The sequence below is a fragment of the Haemaphysalis longicornis genome, unplaced genomic scaffold (assembly GCF_048455015.1).
Source record: "Haemaphysalis longicornis isolate Haplotype H1 unplaced genomic scaffold, Haemaphysalis longicornis Haplotype H1 scaffold_1, whole genome shotgun sequence".
NCBI classification, from domain to species: domain Eukaryota; kingdom Metazoa; phylum Arthropoda; class Arachnida; order Ixodida; family Ixodidae; genus Haemaphysalis; species Haemaphysalis longicornis.
Genome location: NW_027526203.1, coordinates 457,799,357 through 457,824,542, shown reverse-complemented (window position 1 = coordinate 457,824,542; position 25,186 = coordinate 457,799,357). Strand labels below are relative to the sequence as shown.

Here is a 25,186-nt window from a genome sequence, read left to right as displayed (position 1 = left end):
CAAAAGAAACGGCGGAATGTCCGAAAATCGTCAGTAATCGACGCCTCTGCTCGCGCTGGAAGCAACTGCTTATGCGCGACCGTGTTATTAACACGAACCTGAGTTTTGTTGCTTGCTTATAAGGGCAGACAGGCGGGCATCGCTGTTCGAATGCCTCAGACATTTCATTCATAGATTTAAAGGTGATTAGATAAGCGAACACCCAAGCCGCGCGTTTTTGTTTATTCCAAACAAATCGCAGTTATCGCGCTTCACATCGGCCACAATGCGAGATGAGCACTGCAAAGAGGTCGTTGCCTTCTTGTTTGTCGACGTTGGGTCGACGCGTTGGTACGGGGGCAACTCGTCTGTTAACCAGAGCGTGCAACATTATCGTCACGTTACCGCTACTTTCTGCGTAGCCTGTTGTTTTCTTCTCCGGAGAACATCTGCAGTGCCCATCTATCAGCTGCCGATGTAGCGCAGTAGTGGTGTTGGTTGTGTGTGCACGCGCGCGCGGCGGCGGCGGCGGCGGCAGGCGCATTGGGGCTCACATGTGGCAAACGCGCAACGGCGGCAGCGGCCGGGTCGTCGTCGTAGCGAGCCTCGCCGCCGCGGCGCGCACGTCACGTGGGGCGCGTCCCCCTCTCGCCTTTGAGGAGACGGCCCCCGCGCCTGCGCAGTTCGCCCGTGACCCCCGCTCTGCTGTTCTTTGCAGTAGTCGAGTCCATTCTGAAGGGAGAGAACGTCGGGATTACGCCGCGCCGAAGAACGTGCACGCTCAACAGTCCGCTCAAAGTCGTAAGTGCGAAACCTGCCTTGTCTCTTTCTCGCCACTAGGCGATCTTGTGTGCTGTGCCTCTGCGTCGACGGTCCGCAGCTGTGTGTGCCCGTGGATGCCGTGAACGCGCCAACGGAGACCTCATGAGATCGCGTCGCCTCCTTTGTGTAACGCGCTGCGCTGCTGCGGACTAGGCCGCCTTTTCCCACCGGGCAGCTATTTGTCCTCCGATCGGAGCCGATTTCGCAAAATCGGCGCCCAAGTGCTGCCTGCCCTCCTTCGGCACCTTTGCGTCGGATTCCTCCGGGCCCTTTGTGTGCGCACCAGGTGACTCCTCCTATCTATCATCTCAGCTCGTCGTGCTCCCGAAACGTGCCCCGAACCGACCGCCTTCTTGAAGCAATGCACAATTCGCTCGCGCCGTTTCAGCGTTCGTCCGGATTTCGGAACGCTCATCGCTCACCGCCTCGCCCCGTTGCGGTTTAGATTACTCACAAAGGTCGGTCTTCTTTGTCTTCCTTTCTCTCCCGCTATCTGTTCGCCTTTTCTTTTTTCGCGGTCTGTTTTGGCGGAGCTTGCAAGCATCTGCAAGAAAGCAGCGGTTCACAGGAAAACGGCCCCGCCATTCTGCGAAGGGTGACGTATTGCACCACAACTTGGCGCCCGTGGTGCTGCTCTCTCCGGTCGCCCTTTCCTGTTATTGCCTACGAGGCAGGATACAGCGTAGGACTGCGACCTTGGTAGCGCCTTCTAATCGTGCGCTCCGTATTTGCCTTATTTACGTCCCTTTCCGGTTGTTGACTGTGAAGAGATTACTGCTTGCACTATCTTGTGTGTATCTGGGTTTCATTTCAACGTTAATGTTGTGGGTGTGGAGTGGGCGGGTGAAAGATCGCCGACTGCTCGATTCTTGGGATTTTCTTCCTTTCCCCAAATCCTTCGATCCGCGGCTTGCCTTTTTCTCGTGGACTGGCCAAGTAGTCGCGTCCCCCCGCCGCGCCTCGTCCACTTTCTCCGGCCAGCGTGTTTATCGTCATCGGTCCTGCTAGCCGGAACCTGCCGCTAATCTCCCCGGCCGCTCGGAGGAGGCGGATTTTCGGATCAGGCGGTCCGCGTTGACCTTGGTTCGCCCTTGGCGCTCGCCTTTGTTTGGTTGCAAGTCAGCGCGATCGGAAGTGGGAGCGCGTCCAAAGTGGCGGCGGGGTGCGTGCTTTCGCAAGCGCTTGTTTAGCATTCGCCGCTGACGTGGGAAGTGCGCCTGGCTCACGTCTGCCGACCTCCCTTGGCGGGGCCCCGGTTATTTTCACCGCGCACTTTTCCACCACTCCATGAGCGCGCCTCTGGGCAGCGCCATTTGCTGCGGAGGTCAGCGTTCGTCGCCTGTGCTGGCAGCAGCGGGGCGATAGCGCCGGTCTCGGCGTTGTCAGCGGCAGAGGTCGACGACCCGGCCTTGACGCCTGGGTCCGGGCCAAGGCGCCCAGATATTTCTGACTCCCGCGATTCCGGCTACCTGTGCTCTGCCCGCTCGTTCGGCCTGATTTCTCCGACACACGGTGACTGGCGGCCGCCGGGTCGTTGACTCCGCAGCCGGAAGGCGCCCAAACTGGTTGTCTCAAACTGGTTCTCCGTCCAGCCAGCTCGGTGCGTCCCGACCCTTAGCCGACCACCCTGGGCACGGGGTCCTGTCGCGAACCGCCGCCCCGTTCTACCTTGTGGGTTAATTACCGAGTCTTTCCTTGTGGCTCCCCATCGCGTGCCGTTGTCGAACCATAATCGAGAAAAAACCGTTTTCTGAGCGTTCGATATCTTGTGTGGCGTGGCGGGAGGATGTTAAAGCCGAAGTGCTCGAACTCTAAGACAACCATTAATTGACCTGGTTAATGTGGCTGCCCTTGTTATACGTATAATAAGACGGTATGCGGTGAATTCGGCCGTGAAATTGATTTTGGAAATGTTAAAGCTACATTCAGAAATCCCCGAAAGCTGCTGCATCGGTGGACAGCCGTTTTTAGCTTGAGCTATGCGTCTCACACGCGAGAGCGACATGTAACGACCATTAGTGACAAGCAAGAACTCCCGGTTAAGTTGCATGTGTGAGGTACTAACCCCACGTTTGTTGACCTTGTTTAACCGTGGTTTGTCTAATTCGAAAACAAAAGAAAGAAAAGCTTTCGTTGGCAAAGAGTTCTCGCCCAAGGCCTCCAAATTTTGCCGGGACGCGGAAAGTTGTACCAGGTACGCGTCGCAAACACATTACGGAACCAGCTGCTTCTGCGCAAAATTCGAGCTCGACAAACCATTTATTCTGCAACTATTAGCACCGCGGGATTACGGTGTTCCAAAAAGCCAGTGCTGTTGGCGTCACTAGGGGGGTCCTAGCTCTCTGAACCGGGTCCGGGACGCTTGAAGTGCACTGGCGCCCGTGTTCGGCGTCCCCCGAGTCACGTGTGAAAGGGCTAGGCGGCGAACAAAGGGCCGTCCTGGATGGACCGCGCGCGCGCCAAACTGGTTTCGCGCCGCTCCCACACTCCATATTCGGCGCAGCTCGCTTTTCGAGAAACGGGGTCACGTTCGGTTTTCTCCTCGGCGGTGGCCTTCTCTCCGCAATGGCCGCTGCTGCATCCATCTTGGATCCTCTTTCGTAACCTGCCGACCGTCTCCTTTCGGCGGTTGTTGCGGGCTTCCGCGCAAGAGGTCTGTTCCGAAATAAGCCTCCGGCAAAGGCGGGCATTAAAGGCTTTTTTTTTTTTTGTGTGTGTGTGTGTGTGTGTGTGTCGTTTCCCCGCTGCGACGGACCAGTCCTCCTGTACAAGAAAACGTGTTCGGTATTGAATAGCCTTCTGCGAGGGCACTGTTAGAGGACTTTACTGTTTTATTTTACTTCGATATGGTCGGGCTGCCCGTGGTCGGTCCCGGGGATGGGGCGAATGGAAGGCTGCTTGTCCTAGCCGCTGGCGGAACCGCAAGTGTGCGTTTTGCCCTTTTCAGACCCACGGCACCGCGCGGACTCGGCACAGCGTCAGCCAAGCCGGCAGCACATCTACGACCACTTTAGCCAGCAGCCCCCGACGTGGCCGCACCAAACCAGAACCCGAGCCTACGCCCCAAGAAGACGCCAAAGGTATCTACCCCTTCGTTATTGCGACTAGCCTCTGCCGAGCACCGGTTCGGCCGGCGACCACGAACCGCAGCTCGGCCGAGGCTAGCGAGTGTTTTGCATTAAACTGTCGACCGTGTGGCGGCTTGTTGTCTCGTTCGCGGTATTGCACGAGGGCTGGTCAGCGCCAGCGGCGTCTGGCCTCCTCGGTAGCCCAGCGCTGACCCGTCCTCTGGGGGGGAGTAGCCGTCGTCCTTGAGCTGCCCCGGGTTGCGTCATGGCGGTGCTTTCTTCGTCGGCGGGAGGAACGGCCGACGTGGCGTCCTTGGCGAAGCTTGGCCGGGCTGCTGTCCTTCGCTACGCAGGACTCCCGCGTGCGCCTTTTCGAGGAAGTGCCTCCGTCAAAATCGACCCTGGTCTTCCTCTGGCGAAGGCTATTTTCGACGCGCGGTACTCCTCGCGAGCGTGGCGCAGCCGGGATAAAAATAAGTCTGGCGGAAACGGGCCCACAGGCATTCGAGCGTGCTACGCAGGCGGACCGGTGCGCGTGTCGAGAAAATTCTGCCCTCTCAGTTGACGACAGGACCGGGCCACGCCGCTGCACAGATCGCGGTTCGGTGCCCGCGTCGCGTACGGTATGGTCAAGCCTATCGTGCCACCTACCTGTGCGTGTCCACTTGTCATCATCGGGGTCTCGCAAAATATAGATTTGCAGTCGTAGAAGTTCAGCTGATGTTTATCATAAACTCTGCGTGCGGCCGGTATACGGCACGGTCCGAACGCAGACCTTTAATTTTAGACGCTTGCTGCGAGTTCTGCGCATGATTTTACAAAAAAAAAAAAGATGCTTTGAAAGCGCTACTACAGCGACGGCGTTTGTGCAGCTCTTAAAGCTCCACTTGTAGGTCCGTTCCGCGAGCAGTGATCTCATTATTTCCTGCTAGCGATGGCCGTGTGGGAAGTGAAAGCCGTGTCGCGGGAATGAGTACGAGATGGGAATCCATCGCGCAGTCTCTCGTGGCTGCGCTTTCAAAGCGCGTCCAGTACAGCTGCGGGCGTTGGTGTCCAAGCCGGATCAGCACGTATTACGACCGCGCTGTGTATGGAAACAACCGTCCGCGTCGCCGGTCCTTTCAAGGGGGGAAAAGTCGGCTATAGTTAATATGCAGCACTGTTGTCAGTTGTCCTAATTCACCGCGAAGGGCCTTTCCGTCTCCCCTGAGCAGGTGAAACTGCAAGGCCCCGAATCCTATTATTGCTTACCTTCGCGGTGGGTTAGGCGCCCTCCGTGGGCGCTCTGTTGACAACAATGTAGCCTCCACAGTTCCGCATGCAGCTCGTGCCATGAACTGTAGGATGCTTTTGCAGCCGACAGTATGGCTCCTCGGCGTCTACGAGCGCGAAAGCAGCCCCGATGCGCACTTACGGAACCCGTTACGACCGCATCGTTTCAAGCGGTTCCCGACTGCACAAACTGGTGCACCGATACCAAATTCTGCGGCTGTGGCATGGCGGCGGATTACTCGGGCTCTGGTGCTTGTCGTGGGCGCAGCCGCCTTTTGGCAATAAAGCTTTCAAAGGTTGTTGCATCGTTGTGTGCTTTGTTACAACGCTAAAGCACGGGAGGACGGCCGGCGGCAATGCGCATACCTAGCACCTGCGTGCAAGTTGTGGGAATATTTCGCGGCGGGAGGAGGACAGAAAAAGAAAGCACTCAACGGTGCAAAACTGCAACAGCGCCGTCAGTTTGATTTACGCTCGAGTTGTCCCCGCATTTTCGAGGGGTCGCGCAACGAACGCATATGCTCGGTCGCGCGACATTCCCACTTCGCTATTCTTCGTAGGACCTTGTGTGGTGGTCCACTTCCGGCATGCATCATGGCCTGGCGGTATCTGCTGCGGTGAAGCAACGCTCACAGGGAGCGGTGCCCGAGCCGCCATGCTTACGTTATAGCGCGTTAAAACGCATTCAGAGCCGTGAAGTGCTCTTTTGCGTGTTCTTTGGTACCACTTCCTGTGCGGTGGGGTCTTCGCCGTTTTCTTAGTTATTTGAAGGCGTAACTTTCTGCTCCCGAGATGCCTGCTTTCTCGCCAATGTGTATAGTATAAAGTAATTTAGCGCAGTTTTTTTTTTTCGGAAAAGAAAACGAGTTGACGGACTAGCGTTTGTCCCGTTACTTTCTGTGCTTTCCTGCACCAAACTATGGAACCAGCTCGCCCAGCAGGGTATATAACGGTCTAAAAGACGCGGTGTGGTTGATGCGTGTTACCTTTAACCTCGTAATCGTCTCAGTGTACCGGAACAGAAATCAGGCTAGTGGGTCCATTTCTGCAGTAACGCAGCATAGGGTGCTACAGAGACGACGAAAGACACAAACGGCGTGACGCCTGTCTTTTGTGTCTCCCTTGTTTTTTTCTCTCGAGACCTTTGTGCGAAGGAAAAACGACGAGCCATGCTACGCGAGAACGGATACACCAGCAAGCGTGAAAATCTGCGATGGTGCAGGCCGTTTTCGCGTTCCCGCCACTAAGGTAAACGACCCGCATTTCCTTGCAGAGTTTACTACTGTATCAAGTACCCTCCCCGCTCGTCCTAATGTCATCCAGCGCTTCGTCATTTCTCTTTCGAAGACGGTGAGCGTTCAAGCGAGGCCGCGGCATCTCGAAATTGTTCCGTCGTACGATCTCTTATCGGAACATGCGCCGAAATCTCTTGCACACAGGCGTTTTCGCTTTTCGCCTCCATCAGGAAAGCGGCCGCCGCGGCCGTGAATCGAACTCGCGACCTCGTGCTCAGCAGTACAACGTCTTAGCCACTGAGCCCCCGCGGCCGGTACTGGTTCGGATCAAGCCACTCGAAATAGGTAAAAAGAAGCATAGCCACACTACGTTTCCGCGGTGCGATAGATGAAAGCTGCGTCTACGGAATGCAGGTAAGCCTTGAACGCCAGGCTCAGAGGTTAACTGCACCGAGTTTTCCGACCCCTCTGCGGGAGGCTCAGTGAGTCCCTCCGCGTTAAGCTTAAAAAGCGAATCCAAAGAGCACATGAAAAGTAAGGGTTGAGGTAATGCCTATATTCATAAACTGTCGCACAACCTAATGAAAAAAAAAAATGAAAATTTACCCGCCGCGGTGGCTCAGTGGCCAAGGCGTTGCGCTGCTGAGCACGAGGTCGCGGGTTCGATTCTCGGCCGCGGCGGCCGCTTTTCTGATGGAGGCGAAAAGCAAAAACGCCCGTGTGCGAGATTTCAGCGCACGTTAAAGATCCCCAGGTGGTCAAAATTAATCCGGAGCCCTCCACTACGGTGCGCCTCATCGCCCGCGTTGCGTCGGTGCGTTAAACCCTACAATCAATCAACCTAATGAAAATTTATTTGCTGCACGGTGTTCAAGGGGAGTTTCCGCGCCGCGTAAACCCTCGGGACTGTGCGCGCGCGTTAAAAATGTGGGAAATGAGAACCGCGCCTATAAAAAAAAAACGTCAAGAAATTTTGATTATTTATGAATTCCTTGAGATGCAGCCAAACGGGCCGATGTATCAATGAGCGGCTTAGGGAGCATTGCGCGTTAGTCAGTTCTCAAGGAGCTGAGCATCTTGCCTATCACTGTCGACAGTGCAACCAGTGTTTGGTAGTGTGACGATTCTTGGGAAATGCTTGATACTTGAAATATTTCAAGCGTTCATCAGCCAACAGCAGGAAGGCAGTTGCATTAGCGCACCGTCTAAGCAGAAAAACTTGGGTGAACAATAGCATTTTTAACCGTTTCATGCGTACGTGTTGGCGCATGCGTTGGCTTGGTTAATCACTGGTGTCGGTTTCGTCATTTAAATGTTCAGTTGCTAGTCCGGCGTCTCTCCTTGTGTTGCGTCTTTTTTCGCTGGTTTACCCTTCCAAGAGGATGTCGGGACGGGTGTGCGAAAGGAAAAGCCGCCGGAACTGCTGCTGCCCTTATTCCTCGAGCCGGGGGTCCGGAAGTTGCGACCGGCAGCCACCTCCTGGAACGACGGCCGTTCGGGCGTGTTATCGCGGGGGGGGGGGGGGGGGGGGGGGGGGTTTCGGCACAGTTTGATAAGTGTCGCCGGCCCGATAAGGCTAGCGTGAGTCAACCCGCGTGTTTGCGACGGCGGCCTTATCGTTGGCCTGGTGTTTCTCGCGACACCTTGTTTGCTTCCCAGCGCCGGCTTCTGTTCGCCTTCGTGACCTTGTGGTCACCTTGATGCAGGCATCGGCCAACAGCCTCTTGGCAGGGCGTTCGTCTGCGCTGACCCGTTTCCTTCGATTCACGACGCTCGCGGTGAGTGGCAGCGCCGTGAAGCCCCTCTTCCATTCCACATAGCTGGCTGCAGCAGCTACTTTCGCCGAAAGCGAATTCCACACTGGGCCAATGTTCCGTATAACCGTTGCGACATCTGGTAGGTAAAGCGGATTTGTTTCGCTTGACCTGCTCGATTTTTCAGCACTCTCGACGTGAGACAATGGGAGAGATAACACTTGGCGACGCCCGCTTCAAGCGTTGTGCGGTGCAATGCGGCCCGCCACCCACGCTTGGGTGGTCCCTGGTTCAAACAGTTTCAGTCTGAGCCCGTGGCAGCGCTTTCGGCGTGGGCGTCAACATGGCGGACTAACGCCGAGCTGAGATCATGGTCAGTCTGTTTTCTCGAATAGGGCGCCCTTATCTGCTTCGGTGTGCTTGCATTGTCCTACTGATCCGACGTGTACCTCGTTCCATCGTCTGCGAGCGTGATTCATTCATCGCCGTTCTTTCGTGTCCCGCACAGTGTTGCCAAATGTGGCTAGCAGGAAGGAGCGAAGTTTTACTTCCAAGCGCTTTTATAACACATTCTGGGTTTAATATAAACCATTCATTGGCAGCTGTAGATGAAGATATACCTCAATATTTCCGCAAAGCATGTCTTCCCGTTTTGATTCCACACGTTTGGTCCAGGCGTAGTTTTCTCGAAACAGTGACGTAGACGAAGGAAGCGCAGTTTTTTACTGAGTGCAAAGCCTTTACGGTCACATAACATTCCATTAGATGTCTGCACGTACCTCAACGGTGGTGTCAAACCGAACTGATTCGGTACGTTCATTTATAACTAGTTCAAAGCAGTGTCTACAGAACCAACTGATAACGTTAGCTCAGTGCGACTCTGAACAAAAAGCTTGGTTCACTCCAGAGACGACTTTGTGCCAAATGTCGCTTTTAATTCCGCCTTGAAACAATTGGGAAACTGTCCTAGTGGTTCACCAGCCACCGCCGACAACCATCGCTAAAATCGGGACTGAGTTGTAGTGACGCCTACAGTCCAGTTTGACCGTTGAGTCACTGATAACTGGTAGAGCGAGCCTTCGATCACTCAATAATTCCTATCCTTTTCGGCAGTCCTGCGGAGCGCTGATACCGTTAAATTTTCGGTGGCTAGTTGAGGCCAACAGTAGCGCGATCTAGCTTCAAAATACCTAAATTGGCAGCCCTTTGGCTTTTCAAAATATTTGGACGGAACCACTGCAGCGTAAATTCCTGGTAAGGAAAGAAAACTATCGGGCAGTGTTATCGCCGTGTTTTAAAAACGTTAGCGACTACGCGTCCCGTCGCCGGAACAAACACCTGGCGCGCGTGCTCCGACTGTTGTGAACCGAAAAACAGTCATGCCGTGTCAAGGATTGTCATATCGTGATGCCAAATTGCTGCCCAGGCAGACGAATATTCTTCCGGAATACCGTCTCGCCGACTGCAATGTTCCCTCTCGTGGAAGGTCGCAAGGCAGTGGAATGCGCGGTGGCAGCAGCGGTTCGTTGCCAGGCCTTGCAGGCGGCGTTTTTTCGGCCGTCCTCACGCGGTGCCCCCCGCCGCGTCCTTGATGCGAGCAGTGACAGTGGCGGCCGGAAAGCGGCGCACGCTGCGCCAGTCGTCAGACGGGTTGTGACGTCATCGCGCTCCGCATTCCTGCCGAGCGCTCGCCTGCCGCCTCACCATCGCTGCTCGCTCGGCCGACGGCGGCCGCCGCGTCCCTTGGATACCCGCGCTCAGGTGAGTCCCACGTGTGGCGGCCCAGGATTGATCTGTGCGCGGATAGCTGCCGCCGCCAACCGGTCGCCTGACTCACTTCCCCCTGACTTTGAATTTCTCCAAACTGCGCATCTTCGCACTCCCGCTCGGCCCGGCCGCTTTCTTCGCCGGCTGCGGCGACGACCCATTTCCCCGCCGAACGCGTTCGGCACTCGCTTTGGGCGGCGCCGTGTGACCTTCGAGGGTCCTCCGCGCCTTTGTCTTGCGGCATGGTCCTCACTATTGCACGCTTCTCACACGGTGGGAACATCATTCGCGGTTCAGGCAGGCCTGCTAGGCCTAACGGCTGTTCTGTTTCGCATACCCGGGTGCTCGATCTAATTGAGACGAAAATAACTTGTCGTTTTACAGTTTTTAAACTAACGCGGCCTTCGAATATTTCCGAGGCGAGCTGAAGCAGCTGCTATTTGATCCTCGACAAACAGCAGCTGTTTGAGCTGTCTTCCCAGAGCGGCTCCGAACGAGATAATCAGTTCGAGTAGACGCCACTGCGTGGTATCTCGTCGTACCCCGTCGCCGGTCACCACCGTTGGTCTCGTGGAATGCGACCTTGGACGCACGCACGTTGTACGTCGCATTGTCCGACAAATGGTCCCCGAGCCGGCGTGCTTTGCTTTTGTTTCCCGAAGGTCGAGTTGCCACCCGGAAGCAGCTTCGCACTTTCGTCGGCGACCCGAGTGGATGGAAATAGTGAGCGTCCGTACCACGTGGCGATGAGGCAACGGGAATTTCCGGGTGCAGGGCGACACTGCAACCGCTGTGATAGCGGACTGCGTTCGTCGAGCGCGACCCGTTGTCGGGGAGCAACATTTGGGCGCCCATTCATTGTTTACGAGGCGCCTTCCTGGAACGCGGGCTGACGTCAGCGTCAGCAGCCAGAGCGTGACGCTTATCCCCCCCCCCCCCACTCTTGGCGGCCATTGTTCGCATTTTTCTTTGTACAACAACAGTCTTCGAGGTCACAGCCTCCCCAGCTGCCGCCGTCGACCGTGCGCGCATTCACTTCATCCCCGGTTTCTAACCCCCCGTGCTATGCCATAGTACTAAGCTCCGTTTTCCGTCGCTGATGCGTGGGCACCGCGGTTCCTTCACCGGGCGAAAAGGGCGTGCACGTCAGCCACACCTTCCTCCATATTTTCTCTTGCTGCTGATTGAACACAGCAGGGCGATGTTTTCGCTTGAGAAACGGCCACCCCTTTCTACAGCAACAGGCGCATTTTCGGAAATTCGCGTAGCTGTGCCTTTTTACTTCTACTGCAGCTTTCTTTTCGGAAATGGAGTGGACCTCCCCAGCGTGCCATATGCGCTGGCGTGCCATTTCAACTAATCAGGGCGATAGCAATGACTTCTGCCTTGATCTAAACAGACTATTTACTCTTGTACCCACAGTGCCGTTCAGGCATGACAGTAGGGGGGGGGGGGTTTATACAGCGCAGTTTGATCAACCTGGTAGTCCACAATAACAATGCATTGTAATTGCAGTAATGCAAAATATGCTGTATATCAAAACAAATACCAGTACGCAATCGAAAGCATGAAGAAGCAGAAGTAGCGAAGATGAGTGTTAATATACATCACTAACATAAACTGCCTAGGTAACGGCAGTGTACAAATATGACAAACTGTAATACAAAATAAACTTTGCATGAAACCGAGACAGAGCGAGGTTTCAAAGGGCGGCTGCTAAAGCTTTATATAATATGCTAACTGTGGCAGCAGGCAGTCGATTCCGCTCTGAAACTGTTTTAGGGAAAAAAGTGCTTTTAAAAAGATTAGTTCTGCAACTGTGTTCTTTAACCTTGAGTTCATGGTCTGTTCATCTCGATATATAATGCGGCTGAAAAATGCACCGATTGCAGTCTTATCCAGTATGGCCATATATTGTGGAAAAGCTTAGCGCAAAGTTTGCCTTTTTTTTTTTCTAAATGCTCCCATTTTAATGTTCCTTTTGTAGCAGCAATGCTAAGCGAAAACGTACCTTGCTGCTATGTTCTGTACTCTCTGAAGCTTGGCGCGATCGGTACTCGTGCTAGGATCTCATACAGTGCATCCATACTCCAAAATTGGTCTCGCGTAGCTCTTGTAGAGAATATCGCGGGCTTGCTGAGGACGCAGCTTCGTGTTGGTTAACGTGGTTAGCTGAGCAAGTTGGCACAGGTTCGTGCAGCGCAATGATCAGGACAACCATCAGGGCTTGTCCTGTCTGCCTTGTTCTGCTCATTGCGCTGCACTTGTACAAAGATTTCAAACAGGCTTTACTGCGATTCCGAAGCATTCTGTTGGTGGGGTGCAGCCGGGCACAGGGGGGATTGCTGCGCTGTCTGGCTGCTGCCGGATTGAGAGCCTCCGCGCATGCGTGGGTTTTAGTTACGGCCTATTGCTGAATCGAATGCTTGCTCAAAAGCAACGCTGCATATTTATTTCACTGCACTTTTCAGCACCAGAAGCGTGAGCGACTTTTGCCTCTGCAGCATCCCTCACATAAAACATACTCCTAAAAACAAACTTAGCCTTGCGCGTAGCTTGATACCCTGCTTTGCATCAGCATGACTGCATGCATTTTTGATAACGGCGAGCCAGTCCTATCTCCTGCCGCAAGATGGGTCCCCATCTTGCTTCTTGCGCATGTCAACAACACTGCACAGCAAGAAGCACTAAAGAACTGAATAATATAGAGCGTCGCTCCACTGAGCAGGCATCCGATCTAATGGCAGGTTGCACTCTCAGACACGTTGACGCCCAGCACGTGCACAGACCTTTCTCACCTGGCAGCCATTGCCGCCACATGTATCGGAGACTGTGCGCCCCATTGCTCCTGCACGTGTTTGGAACGGGAAGGATTGCCTTCTGGGCTGCATTGAAACGGATGTGAACTTGTAACCACTTGTGGTAGAGAAATTGTCTGTTGCGCTTATTAAACCAGGAAACTTGTTGGATATAAAAGTTCAACTATCTTTACTGGTTGAGTTTTAACGCCATCGAAGAGACCCGCTCTCGTGTTTTTTGGTACAGATCATCTCCATTGTCCATGTTTCAGCCAGACTTTGCCGCCTGGTAAATAAAATGTGCCACTTACCTGCAGTACACTGCAGCTTGTGAAAAATAATGCTACAACATTGTTTTTTTTTTTTTTTTGCATCCACCTTGCACACACACTGACACTCAGTCTACTAATATCGGGAACATATATTTATCAGAAATAAAAATAAAGTGACACTGATCTGTGATCAAAACTTGACATAGTTATACAAACACACCACCCTATTTCCTGAAATGGGTCAATCAGAATTTCGTAACACACTTAGTTCTGTCGTGCATTAGAAACTAGTGCTCACTAGCACCAGTGTTCTTGAACTACGTCTCGAGTTCCCCAACTGTGGCCCCCAAGAGCCCATGGCATTATTACCATTCAAAGGTCCACCTCATAACAGCCATCATGCCTAGTGGATAGCACTTAGTGTCTTATAAGTACATTAGAGAGGAAACGGCACCCTGGAATCCATGTCGTTGTCGGGTGTTATGGGAAGACCACAGCTTCTGGCTTGGCCTTGGCATGGCACTTGGATAAATGGTTTTTGGGATTTGCTTTCTAAACTATGTATTAACAAGTCTATGAGCTACAAGGTAGCCGAAATCCTTACTGTTCTGTGATAGCCGTGAGTCATGGGAACTGCGTGTTTGGTGAAAGAGTAGACAGTGCGTGATACAGAATGTTGGTCATGCCGGAGTCGAACGTATGACTGAGCGGGTAATATGCCGCTGCGAAAGTTGTAGCTGACGAAAAAAAGAAACCAAATGTACCTCAATGAAGACAAGATATGACAGATAAGGGCACCTGTATCCATCCTGTCTTGTCTTCGTCCAGTACTGCTAGACTCCTTGTTTTGTTAAACTGTGGCTGGCGGTTGGTGCGCCTGTTCACGCTGAAGGGGACGTTTTCATAGGCACGCTCAAACAACTTATTAATTGAAATAATGGTAAAATTATCAAAATAACTCCCCAGCGAGTTTCTCCAAAAATATTAACATTGTTAACTACCAGCTTGGCCTGCAGAAAAGTAGGTCTGGCAAAAATACGCTTTATTTCCTTTTTTTCTTAGCTTTAAAGCAGCCTGTTTTATTTTCCACTTATGTAATAACACACCATTCTTTGCGTTTTTGTAGCACCATGTTCGAATATACGGCCGCTAAAGCATTTCAATCCAAGCCAATAACGAAACTAAGGCGAGCGCACCGTGTAATGGCACCCATGACGACAGCCGGCCTTGATATGAGCCACCTATACGCTAGCGCCAGATTCCTTTTTAGTGTATAAAAAGAAACTCCCTGGGATAGCAGATGTGTTCAAGCGATCCGCACGTTGGCTTTCAGTACATGGCATGTGCCTGCCCTTCTTAATTGGGGGATGCGCTTATTATGCGGTGCATCCCTCAAAAAACACTGCCTTTATTTTTGGAAGCTATGCCCGCCTGGTCATGGCCTGCAACAGTTTCACAGCATGCAAAGCTTAGAAAAAAAAAAAGCCCTGGCTTTGCACGCCACAGGGCAAACGCTGGGCATATGCAACGAGCATTCACTGCTACAAATGCCCCCCTGTAACAAAGATAACCCCATGTATGTGGTCCGATAAACAGTTAAATAGTGCTGCCAGCAGGCTGGAGTCCTTCACTTGCGATCCAGTTCTGCAGCAGACATTTGACCTGTCATCATCAACAGCAGCCGGCTGCAGGCCTCTCCCACCGCTCCTGTCCTGCACTGCCTCTTTTCTCTGCATTTTCTTGCTCCATAGACCAGTCTCTTGGTAGCCTTTGTTACCATGGCAGTCCGCTAGTTATGTCCACTTCTTAAGTCGAACTTGTATCGCAGTTGTTCCCTGATCCAGGAAGCTCGTTTCCTGTCCACAAGCATTACTTCTATCATCCTTTGTCCCATGGCCCATTGAGCCAACTAGGTTTCCTTTCCAGTTTAGTGGTGCCAAGTTTCCCCTGCATGTCATTACTGGCAGAACGCCTTGGTTGTTAAAGTATTTCCACATGGTCAAAATTATCTGGAGCCTTCCAACTATGGCACACCTGTTAACCTAGCTGTACTGTGAAGAGCTTGGACAGTAAACGTGGGAGTGCGTGCTGCTCGCTGCATGCAGAGCTCTCGAGTGACTGGCTGGCTGATGCACGTTCAGTTTGTATGTTTAGCAGACACCCTACCCTCCCTGATAGCACTTGATCGCACGGTTCTCTGCTGTGGTAATTACGTCATAATATCTGAAAGCAATTGCAGGGAATGCCCATGCCGATCATGCTTTTTATCAAGCAACAAAACAGTTACTTATAAATGTATGTTATCTTCACACGCTAATATTTCCATGTGCCTTGATGGAACTACAGCACAGACAATGGCACGATCCAGCACTTTTTTTGGCGGGGAGTGTCCACTAAACGTTCACAGTGTCAGCCTTTCACCAGAGTGCTCTGCAAGTACGGAGCTACATGCGCTCCCGCCCGTGTTTACTCTCCTAAAGGTTTTGACTAGCTTCAGCATGCTAAACCCCACAATCAATCTGCTACTTGTTCTAGAACTGTATCACCCAAGTTGAAGAGGGTACTTTCAGTGTTCCTATTTATCAATACTTTAGATTTATTCGTATTTACTTTTAGCCCCCCAGCCAAGCTTTCTGATCTTCCTCAAGCATTTTTCGCAGGTGCTTTACAGAATCTGAGCAAGACAATGTCGTTGCAAACCCCAAATGTCTCTGTAATCCGTAATCCCGTGCTTTCCAAGTCAAGCTGCCTAAATACCCCCTCCAGACATGCTGTGAACACTTTTGGCGAGATGGTATCTCCCTTTCTGATTGGGAAGTTTTCGCTTTTCTTGGGAAGTATATCTTGCCCTTATAGATATCATCTGGGGGTGTTCATAGGTCTTTTATTCCCTGGTCTTCTGAGGCTCCCAGCACGGCTGCGGTGTCTACTGAATCAAATGCTTTCTTAGTCTATAAATGCCACGTAACACGATCGATTATACTCCCCAAATATTTCTATTTCTAAAAGACCTGGGTATGATCTATTGAGTATCCTTTCCTAAACCCAGCCTGTTCACTGGGTTTCTGGAATTGAGGAATCAGCAGCAGCTGTAGCAATTTGTAGGAAAGAAAACGAAGGTACTTATTGTGAAATGCAAGAACATCAAATTGTCAAGTTCAGTGAATCAAACTGAATTTGCGGAGCTGTTGAGATTAACAGAAGTAAAGCTAATGACATTCGTGTGCACATGGAAGTGCTTGAGGATACACCGAAGGGAGGAGGACGCTAGCTATTTGGCAAATACGTAATTTTACGCATTTAGACGAACCGAATGGACATCAAACATACACCATGCAGGTGAACAGGGTAACATTACACACAGCGTGGAAGAGGTAATTAGGAGCGATTCTACACCAGGCTACATGCCAGCAACATTAGACTAGGGGAATCTACTGCGCCTACAAGCTGTTTGCGATGGCCCATTAGCAACTAAAGAGGAAGTGGAAAGAGCGCCGTAGGGAGTGAAGAAAAAAAAAGTACAGGTGATGACAGCATAGCCTTGGATCTTTCAAAGGAGGCAGGTGATATTGCTCTAGAAAAGCTTGCTGAACTATTTTCAGAAAGTGTAAGGACTTTAAGGTGCCCATATCCTTGAAAAATGCCAACATAACTATGATTCACAAAAAAGGGAGATACCAAAGATCCCAAAAATTTGTCTCAAATGTGTTCATTTTTGTAAAATGTGGGGCATTAAAGGTATTTGTAGGCAAAATTTGGGTCGCACTGAGTAAAATTTTTGCACATAAACTGACACATCTACAAATTGTGAGAAAAAAGCCTTTGGCTGCTTGGAATAGCAGAAGCTTATGCCAATCTTTCTTTATTTCTGGAACATTGGCGTTCGCAACAGCACCGACAGTTTGCATGAACTTCGTGTATGTTAAATGCAGTTACTCCTACCTGTGCAGTATTCACTGCATACTGAATACTCCACACTAGCAAGCAGGTGATGCAGCAAACATTCAGTAATGTTCAGTTGTGTACGGGTTTTCATCAAAGCGGGAGGTGTATTTTATTGGCACCCGACTTCGTAAGCCTGTATGGCGCCGCCACGTTTACAACACTGGGGGATGTAAATATACGGGAGTGATTTTAATCTCTCAATACCACATATTCAGACGGGGATGAGTAGGATGGGACACTTTGTATCGTAGGTGGTGTGACAGCATACTGCTGTTCAGGAGCCGGCATGTGCACAGCGAAGCTCTCCATTTGATTCAAGAATGGCAACTTTTCACAGGAAGCAGTGACCACTCCTTGTGAGAAACTGCGATTGGCAAGTGGTGCATAATGCGCGACACTGGTCCCCCCTGAGCAGAGAGATTGTGACCTAGCCTCAAAAGGGAAGGGGAGTGTTTTAAGACAAGTGCCATGAAAGGTTCTGGGTGATACTAGAGGGGAAAGCAGGTATTGGCTATTGTCCGCCAGTGTAAGAGTGATCAGATAAAAAAAAATTGTATTGGCATTGTGGCTGGCTTGACTTGCAATATCATTAATGGATTCCTCAGTGTTTGCTTTGGTGAGACAACCTTGCGATCGCTTGCAAGTAGTACCTGTGGATGCCATATCCTAGTGGCCTTCTACCCCAACGCAACTTAAAAAAAAAAATAAAAACGATGCTCCGATGCTTCAAATGTGGGCCTGATCACCGCATTGCGCAGTTTCTAGCAATGCTCGACAGGCTACAATTGTTGAGCTCAACAAATTATTGACAACCTTTGAGCTATTCGCATTCTTCTGTGGGCTAAAGTCGCAGTTTACGAAAGGGCCGCAAATATTGGTGAGCTTAAAAATTTCACGCTACACAGTCAGCAGTGACTCTGTTAACTCCCTGCCAGCGTTCTGTTGGCACGATCAAACAACCAAAGGCACCATTGCAGTCGTGTAATTCTTTACTGTAGCTTTTGTCAGCTCAAGCACACGTGTCCCTGTGGCATCACGGGCAGTGTAAGAAAGTGTTTGGTGACTTTCAGTGTCTTAACTGCATTTCAGTGTCTTAACTGCATTTCAGTGTCTTAACTGAATTTTCAGTGTCTTAACTGCAAGTTAGCATTCGTGATTTGATCAAACGGAACTAGTGGCCCACAATCGTCCAATCATATGTCCTGGCGATTGATCAGTTCAGCCGCCGTCAATCGCCCAAACAAGATTCTGTGACGTCATAGAAAAGTTGCCGGAAACTGGCTAGCGAGTCGCCACTCCTCCATGCGTTTTCTTTAATATCTCCGTTATTGTTCCAAAGTTTGCGATGAAATCGGTATCATTGTTATCATGACAGAGCAGTCTTTCTAATGAACCAAACTTGTATTTTGTCTTCATGGCCCCTTTAAGCTGTGCCTCCTGCTCGTACCAGTCTGTATTCGTCCGTCGCGAAGGGGGTGACGAGGCCGCGGTGCCGACAGCAGGGCGTTCGTCTGTTGTGGCTATCGCGGAATGGTCGCTTTCCCGTCCACCGCGTATCCCACAACTCCTGCCACTCGTGCACTTAGAAGCATTGAGCGTTCAAGTGGTGTGAGGTTGTTAAATGCAATCCCTAGCTCCTCGGCGAGAGTTTTGTTCTCCGGATCAGGTGATTCCATGACTAGGGCTGCGGGTGCACTATAGTTCATCTCAGAAGCTAGCTGCAGCACTGTGGAGGCTACATTGTTATCAATAGTGCGCCCACTGAGGGCGCCTAATCCGCCGTGAAGGGGGTCCTGAAAGGACACTCCCTCCTCCCCTCTCGGCAAGTGGCACCCCACGGCCCCGCCGCCTTTTGTCGCTTCCTTCGCGGTGAGTTAGGCGCCCTGAGGGGGACAACATTGTAGCCTCCACAGTGCTGCAGCTAGCTTCTGAGATGAACTATAGGTTTTACTAGTATTTTTAAAATGGCCGCCGTCGGTTTTGGCACGAGTTTCAGTTCCTGTCTGACTCCCGCGTGTGGGTGCTATATAGAGTCGACATACTAAGTATCTGTTTCATGGACCGGCTCGTATGACGCCATTGTTCACGTCACCAAATGTGCAATTTTAGCGGGAGATTTAAAATTTTGGCTTAAATTGCCTTATTTCTCGGTGAATAAAGCATCATTTGCTTCCGGGAAAGCGCTTGGGGTACTATGAAACACCTAATCTTTCGAATAAAACAAACTTTTGTTTTCTCTTCATGGCTCCTTTAAGGCCAGAATACATTGAGCAAACTGTCACGACAAAGTTTGCGTGGTGGAAAATCTTCCACACGGGGACACTGTATGTTCGTCAGGGAAGTACATGGAGCGAAGACATGCCGTCCATCGCCACTGGGTTGCTTTCTCTGGAGCTAACTGAACTGACCATCTGCCAGACTCAGCACGATGTCAGACTGCCCTATGATGTGTTCGTGCGCAGTGGTCCCAACCAAAGCAGCAACAACTATCTATCCTTTCTTTACTTTACTTTTCTCTCCCCTATCCTATTCTCCTCCACTATATTCCCACCCCCCGGACTGTGTTGAATGCAGGTGAACTGCCTGATGGGTTCAATATCCCCAGTCCATTTTTCATTTTTTTTTACCCTTTCTTTAAAGGTGCTCTGCAACACTTCCGATATATGCTTTCCCTCTTTCCTTCACGTCTTTTGCCCTGAATCAATGGCGGCGTTCAGTAAACGGACCCAGTGAAGAAGCTTTCTGCTTGTGTTGTATGTTTTTCGACGGGTCTGCGCGAGTCAGTGGCGTTTCTTTTGCTCAAGATGACAAAAAAAAAAAAATCGTGCCTTGGAGAATCAAACTAGTGACCTCCGCAGCATGAAGCTGGCATTTTACTTCTTGTCTACCCCAACAGATCACGACTTCTTGCAAAATACAGTTCGTCCTGCTAAGCCATCAACACATCCGGCTTGCGGCTTCGGTTTGTAGTATTTTATAAAAGGCCCTCGCAGTGGTACTGCCTGTTCCTCACATGCCAGTCTTGCAGGCGGGCCTTATATTGCTGTCAATACGAATACATAGCTGAGTCACCTTTGTTTAGCCTAATAAAAGCTATTGTACATGCCTCTCTTGGTGACACAGTCACGGCAGTTGGGCCAAGATGGTGTTTCGCTTGCAGCTTGAGCTACCAGAAGCATGCGGAGTAGGCGAGAGGAAAGCGTCCATACATGCCATGGAACGGATCTACTTGGGTTCTTTGGTTTGCCAAGCTATATCAGGGCAGGGGGTGGTTTTTCCGCTTCTGGGCGTTGTTTGTAGACCTTCCGTCGCGAATTCGCTCCATGTATTCTGACCTTTAGGGGTGGTTTAGGTCGGCGGCCACCAATCGCTGAAACAAAACTCCGTGAAATTATAGAAAAGTTGCCAGGAAGTGGCTGAGGAGTCTCCACTACTTCATGTTTCTTTAATATCTCCATTACTTGTTCAAGGCTTGCTATGTCGGTGATTAGTGCACTTTTAGGAAAGTAAAAAAAAGTATGCCCTAATCAAGCGGCAAAGTCACTCAATTAGAAATCCTGCTTCTGCAAAGCTTGTTATGTATTGAAGCCTTGGGGTAGGCAGTTCCGCTTTTCTGTTCAGAGCTATTACTAGGGTGCATGCAGATAACCTTTTCGGGAGTCTTTTTGTGGCGGAAAATGTGTGTTCACAAGTTATAAATGCTGCTACGTCGGGCTGACTTATTATCAAGCATTACCTTCCTGTCCTTCCATTATCAGAGGCATTACCTTCCTCGAGCCCACCAGCACAATGCCTTAGCCACTGATTTACCGTAGCAGGTAAACAAACAATATGCCACTGCAAACATTGCCTCCGAGTGAGGCCTTACCTCCGCGCCCCTTGTGCTGCTATCTGCCAACCTCATTTGAAAGCAATGGGTGGGGTCGAATGAAGTGGGGGCTTCTTGAAAAAGAGCAAAAGTGGTGCTGACCAGGCATTTCTGAGAAGTGTTCAAACGCATTAAACACAGAAAAAAGGGACCATGTTTTGTTTCCTTACCCCACGAAGCGCCAAGTTGGGTCTAGGCAAAACGGCACAAAAAAAAGACTCGCACTACAAGGACTGCGCAGTCCTTGTTGTGCATGTCTGTTTTGCCTAGATTACATACCAGCATGCCCAGTTTTCCACGCCAAGTTGGTAATAATTTAAGAACTTGTAGAACCGAGTTAAGCTTCGTTCAGCGCTTTTGGTAGTGCCGTTCTCTCAGCCAGGATGTGGCCAAGGTGTAACGCAATAAATGTGGGCCTTGCTTCACACAGTTTTATGGACACCTGGGTGCACCTCGTGACTTGGGCTGCTTGTGAACTGTGTAGTTCGGTTTCCTCGTTTTTGCCACCTAAATACTTCGGCACTTGAAATTGGCAATTTCGATTGGGAAGCACAGTGCCCTGCCACTTACTGGGCCAATTCCGCAGGTGTGCCCCTTCTGAAGGGCCCACGCTGGAGCAAGTGCTTCGCAATCATTTGTGTTGTGCCGGTGTCACTGGCTCGCTTAACTGGTGGTGAAACGGAATGTGCCGCTATCGTTAGCCTGCTGCTCTTGGTCGTGCTTGAAAAAACGGTAGCTTCTGCACACTAGCCAATAGTAAACCTCCGTTGCGTAGTGTTTGATTGTTCTACAACGACGGGGCAGCGCCATGCAAATGCACGCGTTCTGGGGTTGGGGCCGTCGCTTTGGGGAAGCTGTGCACTCAGTGTGAGCCGCAGAAAGGCACTGGCAAGGGCGCGAAGCGACAAGTGAAACAATGGGGGCCAGTGGTTGTCGCTTCGCGCCCTTGCCACAGTGCTTTTCTGCGGCTCACACTGAGTGCACAGCTTCCCCAAAGCGACGGCCCCAACCCCAGAACGCGTGCATTTGCATGGCGCTGCCCCGTCGTTGTAGAGAATTGGGCCTCTGCTTTAATAAAAGGTTTAGTGACCATCTGCTTCATGCATAAGGGGACACCGCTGTTTCCTCTTGTACTAACCTAGAGCTCCAAGTAAAGCAGCTCTTTTAATGAGTAAGCGCTTCTTCCTGAGCACCTGAATGTGGATTAGTACCTTGTATCATCACAGAATGCACAATTTGCACGTAATCATCATAGTGCAATTGTAGATCATTGTAATAAAAAACAATTAGGAATAAGGCTCTTACTTTGGCCAGCAGATATCCAAATCTGCCAACCATCACCCGTTGAAGGAAATGAAATACATATAATGACAGACTACAAAATAAAATGGCCCAGTGCCTGGTTACCTATTCTAGTTCACTGGAGCCTGGTGTTGCAATAGCTCTGTGTGCATGAGGTGTTGCAATAGCTGTGTTGGCGTGGTGCCTCATTCCTCTCGAATGCAGCACCAGGCGGTGCATTGCAGGAGCAACGAGTAAGCATGCGCTGAAGCCATGTAGCCATCCCATTCAGCTTTGGGATAACTTGTTCTCTAGGGGCTTTCCTTATCGTCGTCTTATTGACTGTAAAGCAAAGGGCATTTGTGAGAAAGATTTACACCCAATTGAATCCTTGCTGACCTTACGAGATGAACGCACATCTGATAAAACTGTCAGGCTGGGAATGGTTAAATCATGCACGAAGCTGTTGAGTTTGCCAACGCCTATCTGCTTTAGACCCAACAAAGTGACAATGAACGAGCCACTGACGGATGTGTTATCTCATAGCGTAATGCTTATCGCTACACCTTTTTGGCACATCCTGCAATCTGCCGGCTACTGTTAAGAACCAACGTTTCTAGATACTTTGTTATGAAACTCCGCTACGGCGTGACCCCTTCCAGTTGCCGCGCGACACGGTCGGCCGAGAGCCACTAGATGTGGTTTCCAAGTATCAGCACTCTTTTCTTTTTCTCATTGTTGTATGCCGCCGACAGTGGCCATGAGTCGAACCACTTCACGTGACATTAGTCTACCCCGGAAGACCCATGGGCACTGGCATTTTGGTGCCTTGATGTTGCCGCAGGCACGCGCGTTCTTCGGTAAATCATGATTTCCGGAGTACAGTGTGGCTGTATGACACATTGAGCGAGTTTTTAAGCCCCAGACACTAGTAGCGATGCCATGCTGTTCAGACTGGGCTGTTTCAATCGGCTGGAAGTTGGAAATGCCTGCTTCGAATCCCTCTGAGAAAGAGTGACAGTGTCCTAGCGTATTCTACAGCCACTAGAAAGGTATAACCTAGCAGCTCTAGCGCTAGTGTAACCGAGCCTGACCCTGTCCTACTGGTACACGGTCTCTAAATCATCAAAAAAGTAAACACAGCTTTCATGGTTGCCAAGCGGTGCCCGGACAAATTCTGCCCGTCAGTGTTGGCTGCAATAGGGGCATAAAGCTGGCCACCTTGGCGATAGGCATTGAAATAAATGGCTGCTGCTGTTCGTCAGTGTCTCAAGCGTGGCTTATTTAGTGGCTCTAGGTCAGCGTAAGGCCCCTGAATTTTTTTTAGGGGCCTTAGGTTGACCTGCCTTTACTCTTTGTTACGGCGGAAAAACGGCCGATTTAGAGTGCTTCCACAGAACTATTCCTTTCTCTTGAGCTAGTGGACACATTTAGCATTGCTAAGCATGTAATTGTAGCTTATAGATTGCTCTTACAAACACATAACAGCAGCTTTGTGAAAGGTACAATTACTTAGTTTATTAGTCAAATAATCAGAAAAAAAATTCACAAAAAGGTATACACGCAACGTATATAGGCGATTGTAATGAGCCTAAAAATTTAGGAATTCTAAGATATTTTCTTGGCTATGATTCAATATATATATAAATGCTGTACACCAAGTTGTATTTTTGTGGACCCGTCAACCTAGCGGAACTAACAGCTGACTCTGCACGGTCTCTGCATGCGAAATATCAACAAAACGTAATAAAATCGAAAAATGAGTTGTCAATAAATACGCCAGATGGCGTTAGTTGTCCGCCAGGCGCCGTTTTTAGCTTTCGCGGGACATTTGAAATCATCGGAACTCCGTGTTCGATGGCGTATGGTGCCGTAAGGGAAGAGTTAAATCGGCCTAGGTTGGCCCTGTCCGCGCACTTCGGGACGCAGCCTGTGGCGTCAATGGCATGTTGGAGTGAGTTTCTACTTGGGTGAAATTTTTTGTTAATATTAACATTGCAATCCCAAATTGTACGTGGTTGTGGCTTGTTGGCTAACGTGCAGCGTTGCTTTGCTATACTGGTTCTAACAGCTTCAGTGTGATCTTCAGATGAAAAGGGGCTTTTCTTCAACCTCCCTAGTAGCCCATCACGCCTTCAAAAGTGACAGCGCCTTTTGCGAAGGTGCAACTTGGGACGCCCTAGACATTCGCATCCGCTCCTCATTGTTATTATGGGAAAGCACTCCTATTTATGACAGCTGCCGCCTGAAAGGAATTCATGTGCTTCGACTCTGCAGACGAAACGAGCAACTTAAAAAAAGCACCAACAAACGTTTTGTCTTAAATGCTTGTACTCGTTTTTCTGTGTGAAAAGAAAGCATCTGCTGGTTTTACTATTCCTTTACTTTACTATTCCTTTACTATTTTACATGCTTCACTATCATGCATCTGCAGCAGTCAGAGGCTGCCGGGAGTGTATACACAATTCAAAACGAATACTTTTTGGCTTATTCAGGAACGATTTGGCTAGGAAACGAAATTCTAGCTGTGCAGAGCTGATTCCTAAACCCTCTTACATGTTTTTCTTCTTTTGCTATTTATTTTTCAGGTAGGTGCACTAGAATATTGTTAAGTAGTCATCACCACACAGCCTTTAAGGTCCTAGTATGCCCAACTCCGAACAACTCCTAATGAACAGGCTCCGCAAGTGAATGATCAAACGGGCGTTCTTGTCATGCACTGCCTTGCTCGACTTCGCTGGCGTTGTGCTCAGCCCGCAGCATGAGCTTCAATATAAATTTTCGCACGTAAGAAACGTAAAACCGTGTTGGAGCCTGCCACATCAGCTTAAATTATAAACTTCTTGCTCAACACGCTCAAAAACAATCCTTTAGTGTTCTGTTAACGGTGAGATGCTGCATTGTGAACCAGCTCCCTGCAGACGAATCTATGCCTGATAAAGTGCGCAGCCTCAAAAGTGCGAGATGTGCTGATTGCGGCCCAAATTGACATTTCACATTTTCAGAAAGTTTTTGCAGGCATTTATGGGTGATTTGCGCATCTTGGCAGTATTTTACTTTACATCACCCTTGATATTCTATCAAGTTCACTCACCATACCAATGGCCTTGTTTGCCCCTCCTATA

The 25,186-nt window shown here is 50.3% G+C and overlaps 1 protein-coding gene across 14 annotated transcripts in view; it reads left to right on the top strand.

The window, feature by feature from the left end:
• The window catches only part of LOC144156100 (uncharacterized), a 248,100-nt gene that overhangs the window by 194,032 nt on the left and 28,882 nt on the right, over positions 1-25,186 (top strand). For 9 of the 14 annotated variants that reach the window (XM_077687902.1, XM_077687901.1, XM_077687900.1 and 6 more), the window contains 2 exons: positions 698-780; positions 3,749-3,881. In XM_077687902.1, coding sequence (XP_077544028.1) covers positions 698-780; positions 3,749-3,881 — 216 coding nt within the window. The other 5 variants (XM_077687908.1, XM_077687907.1, XM_077687909.1 and 2 more) reach the window with 5 other exon arrangements.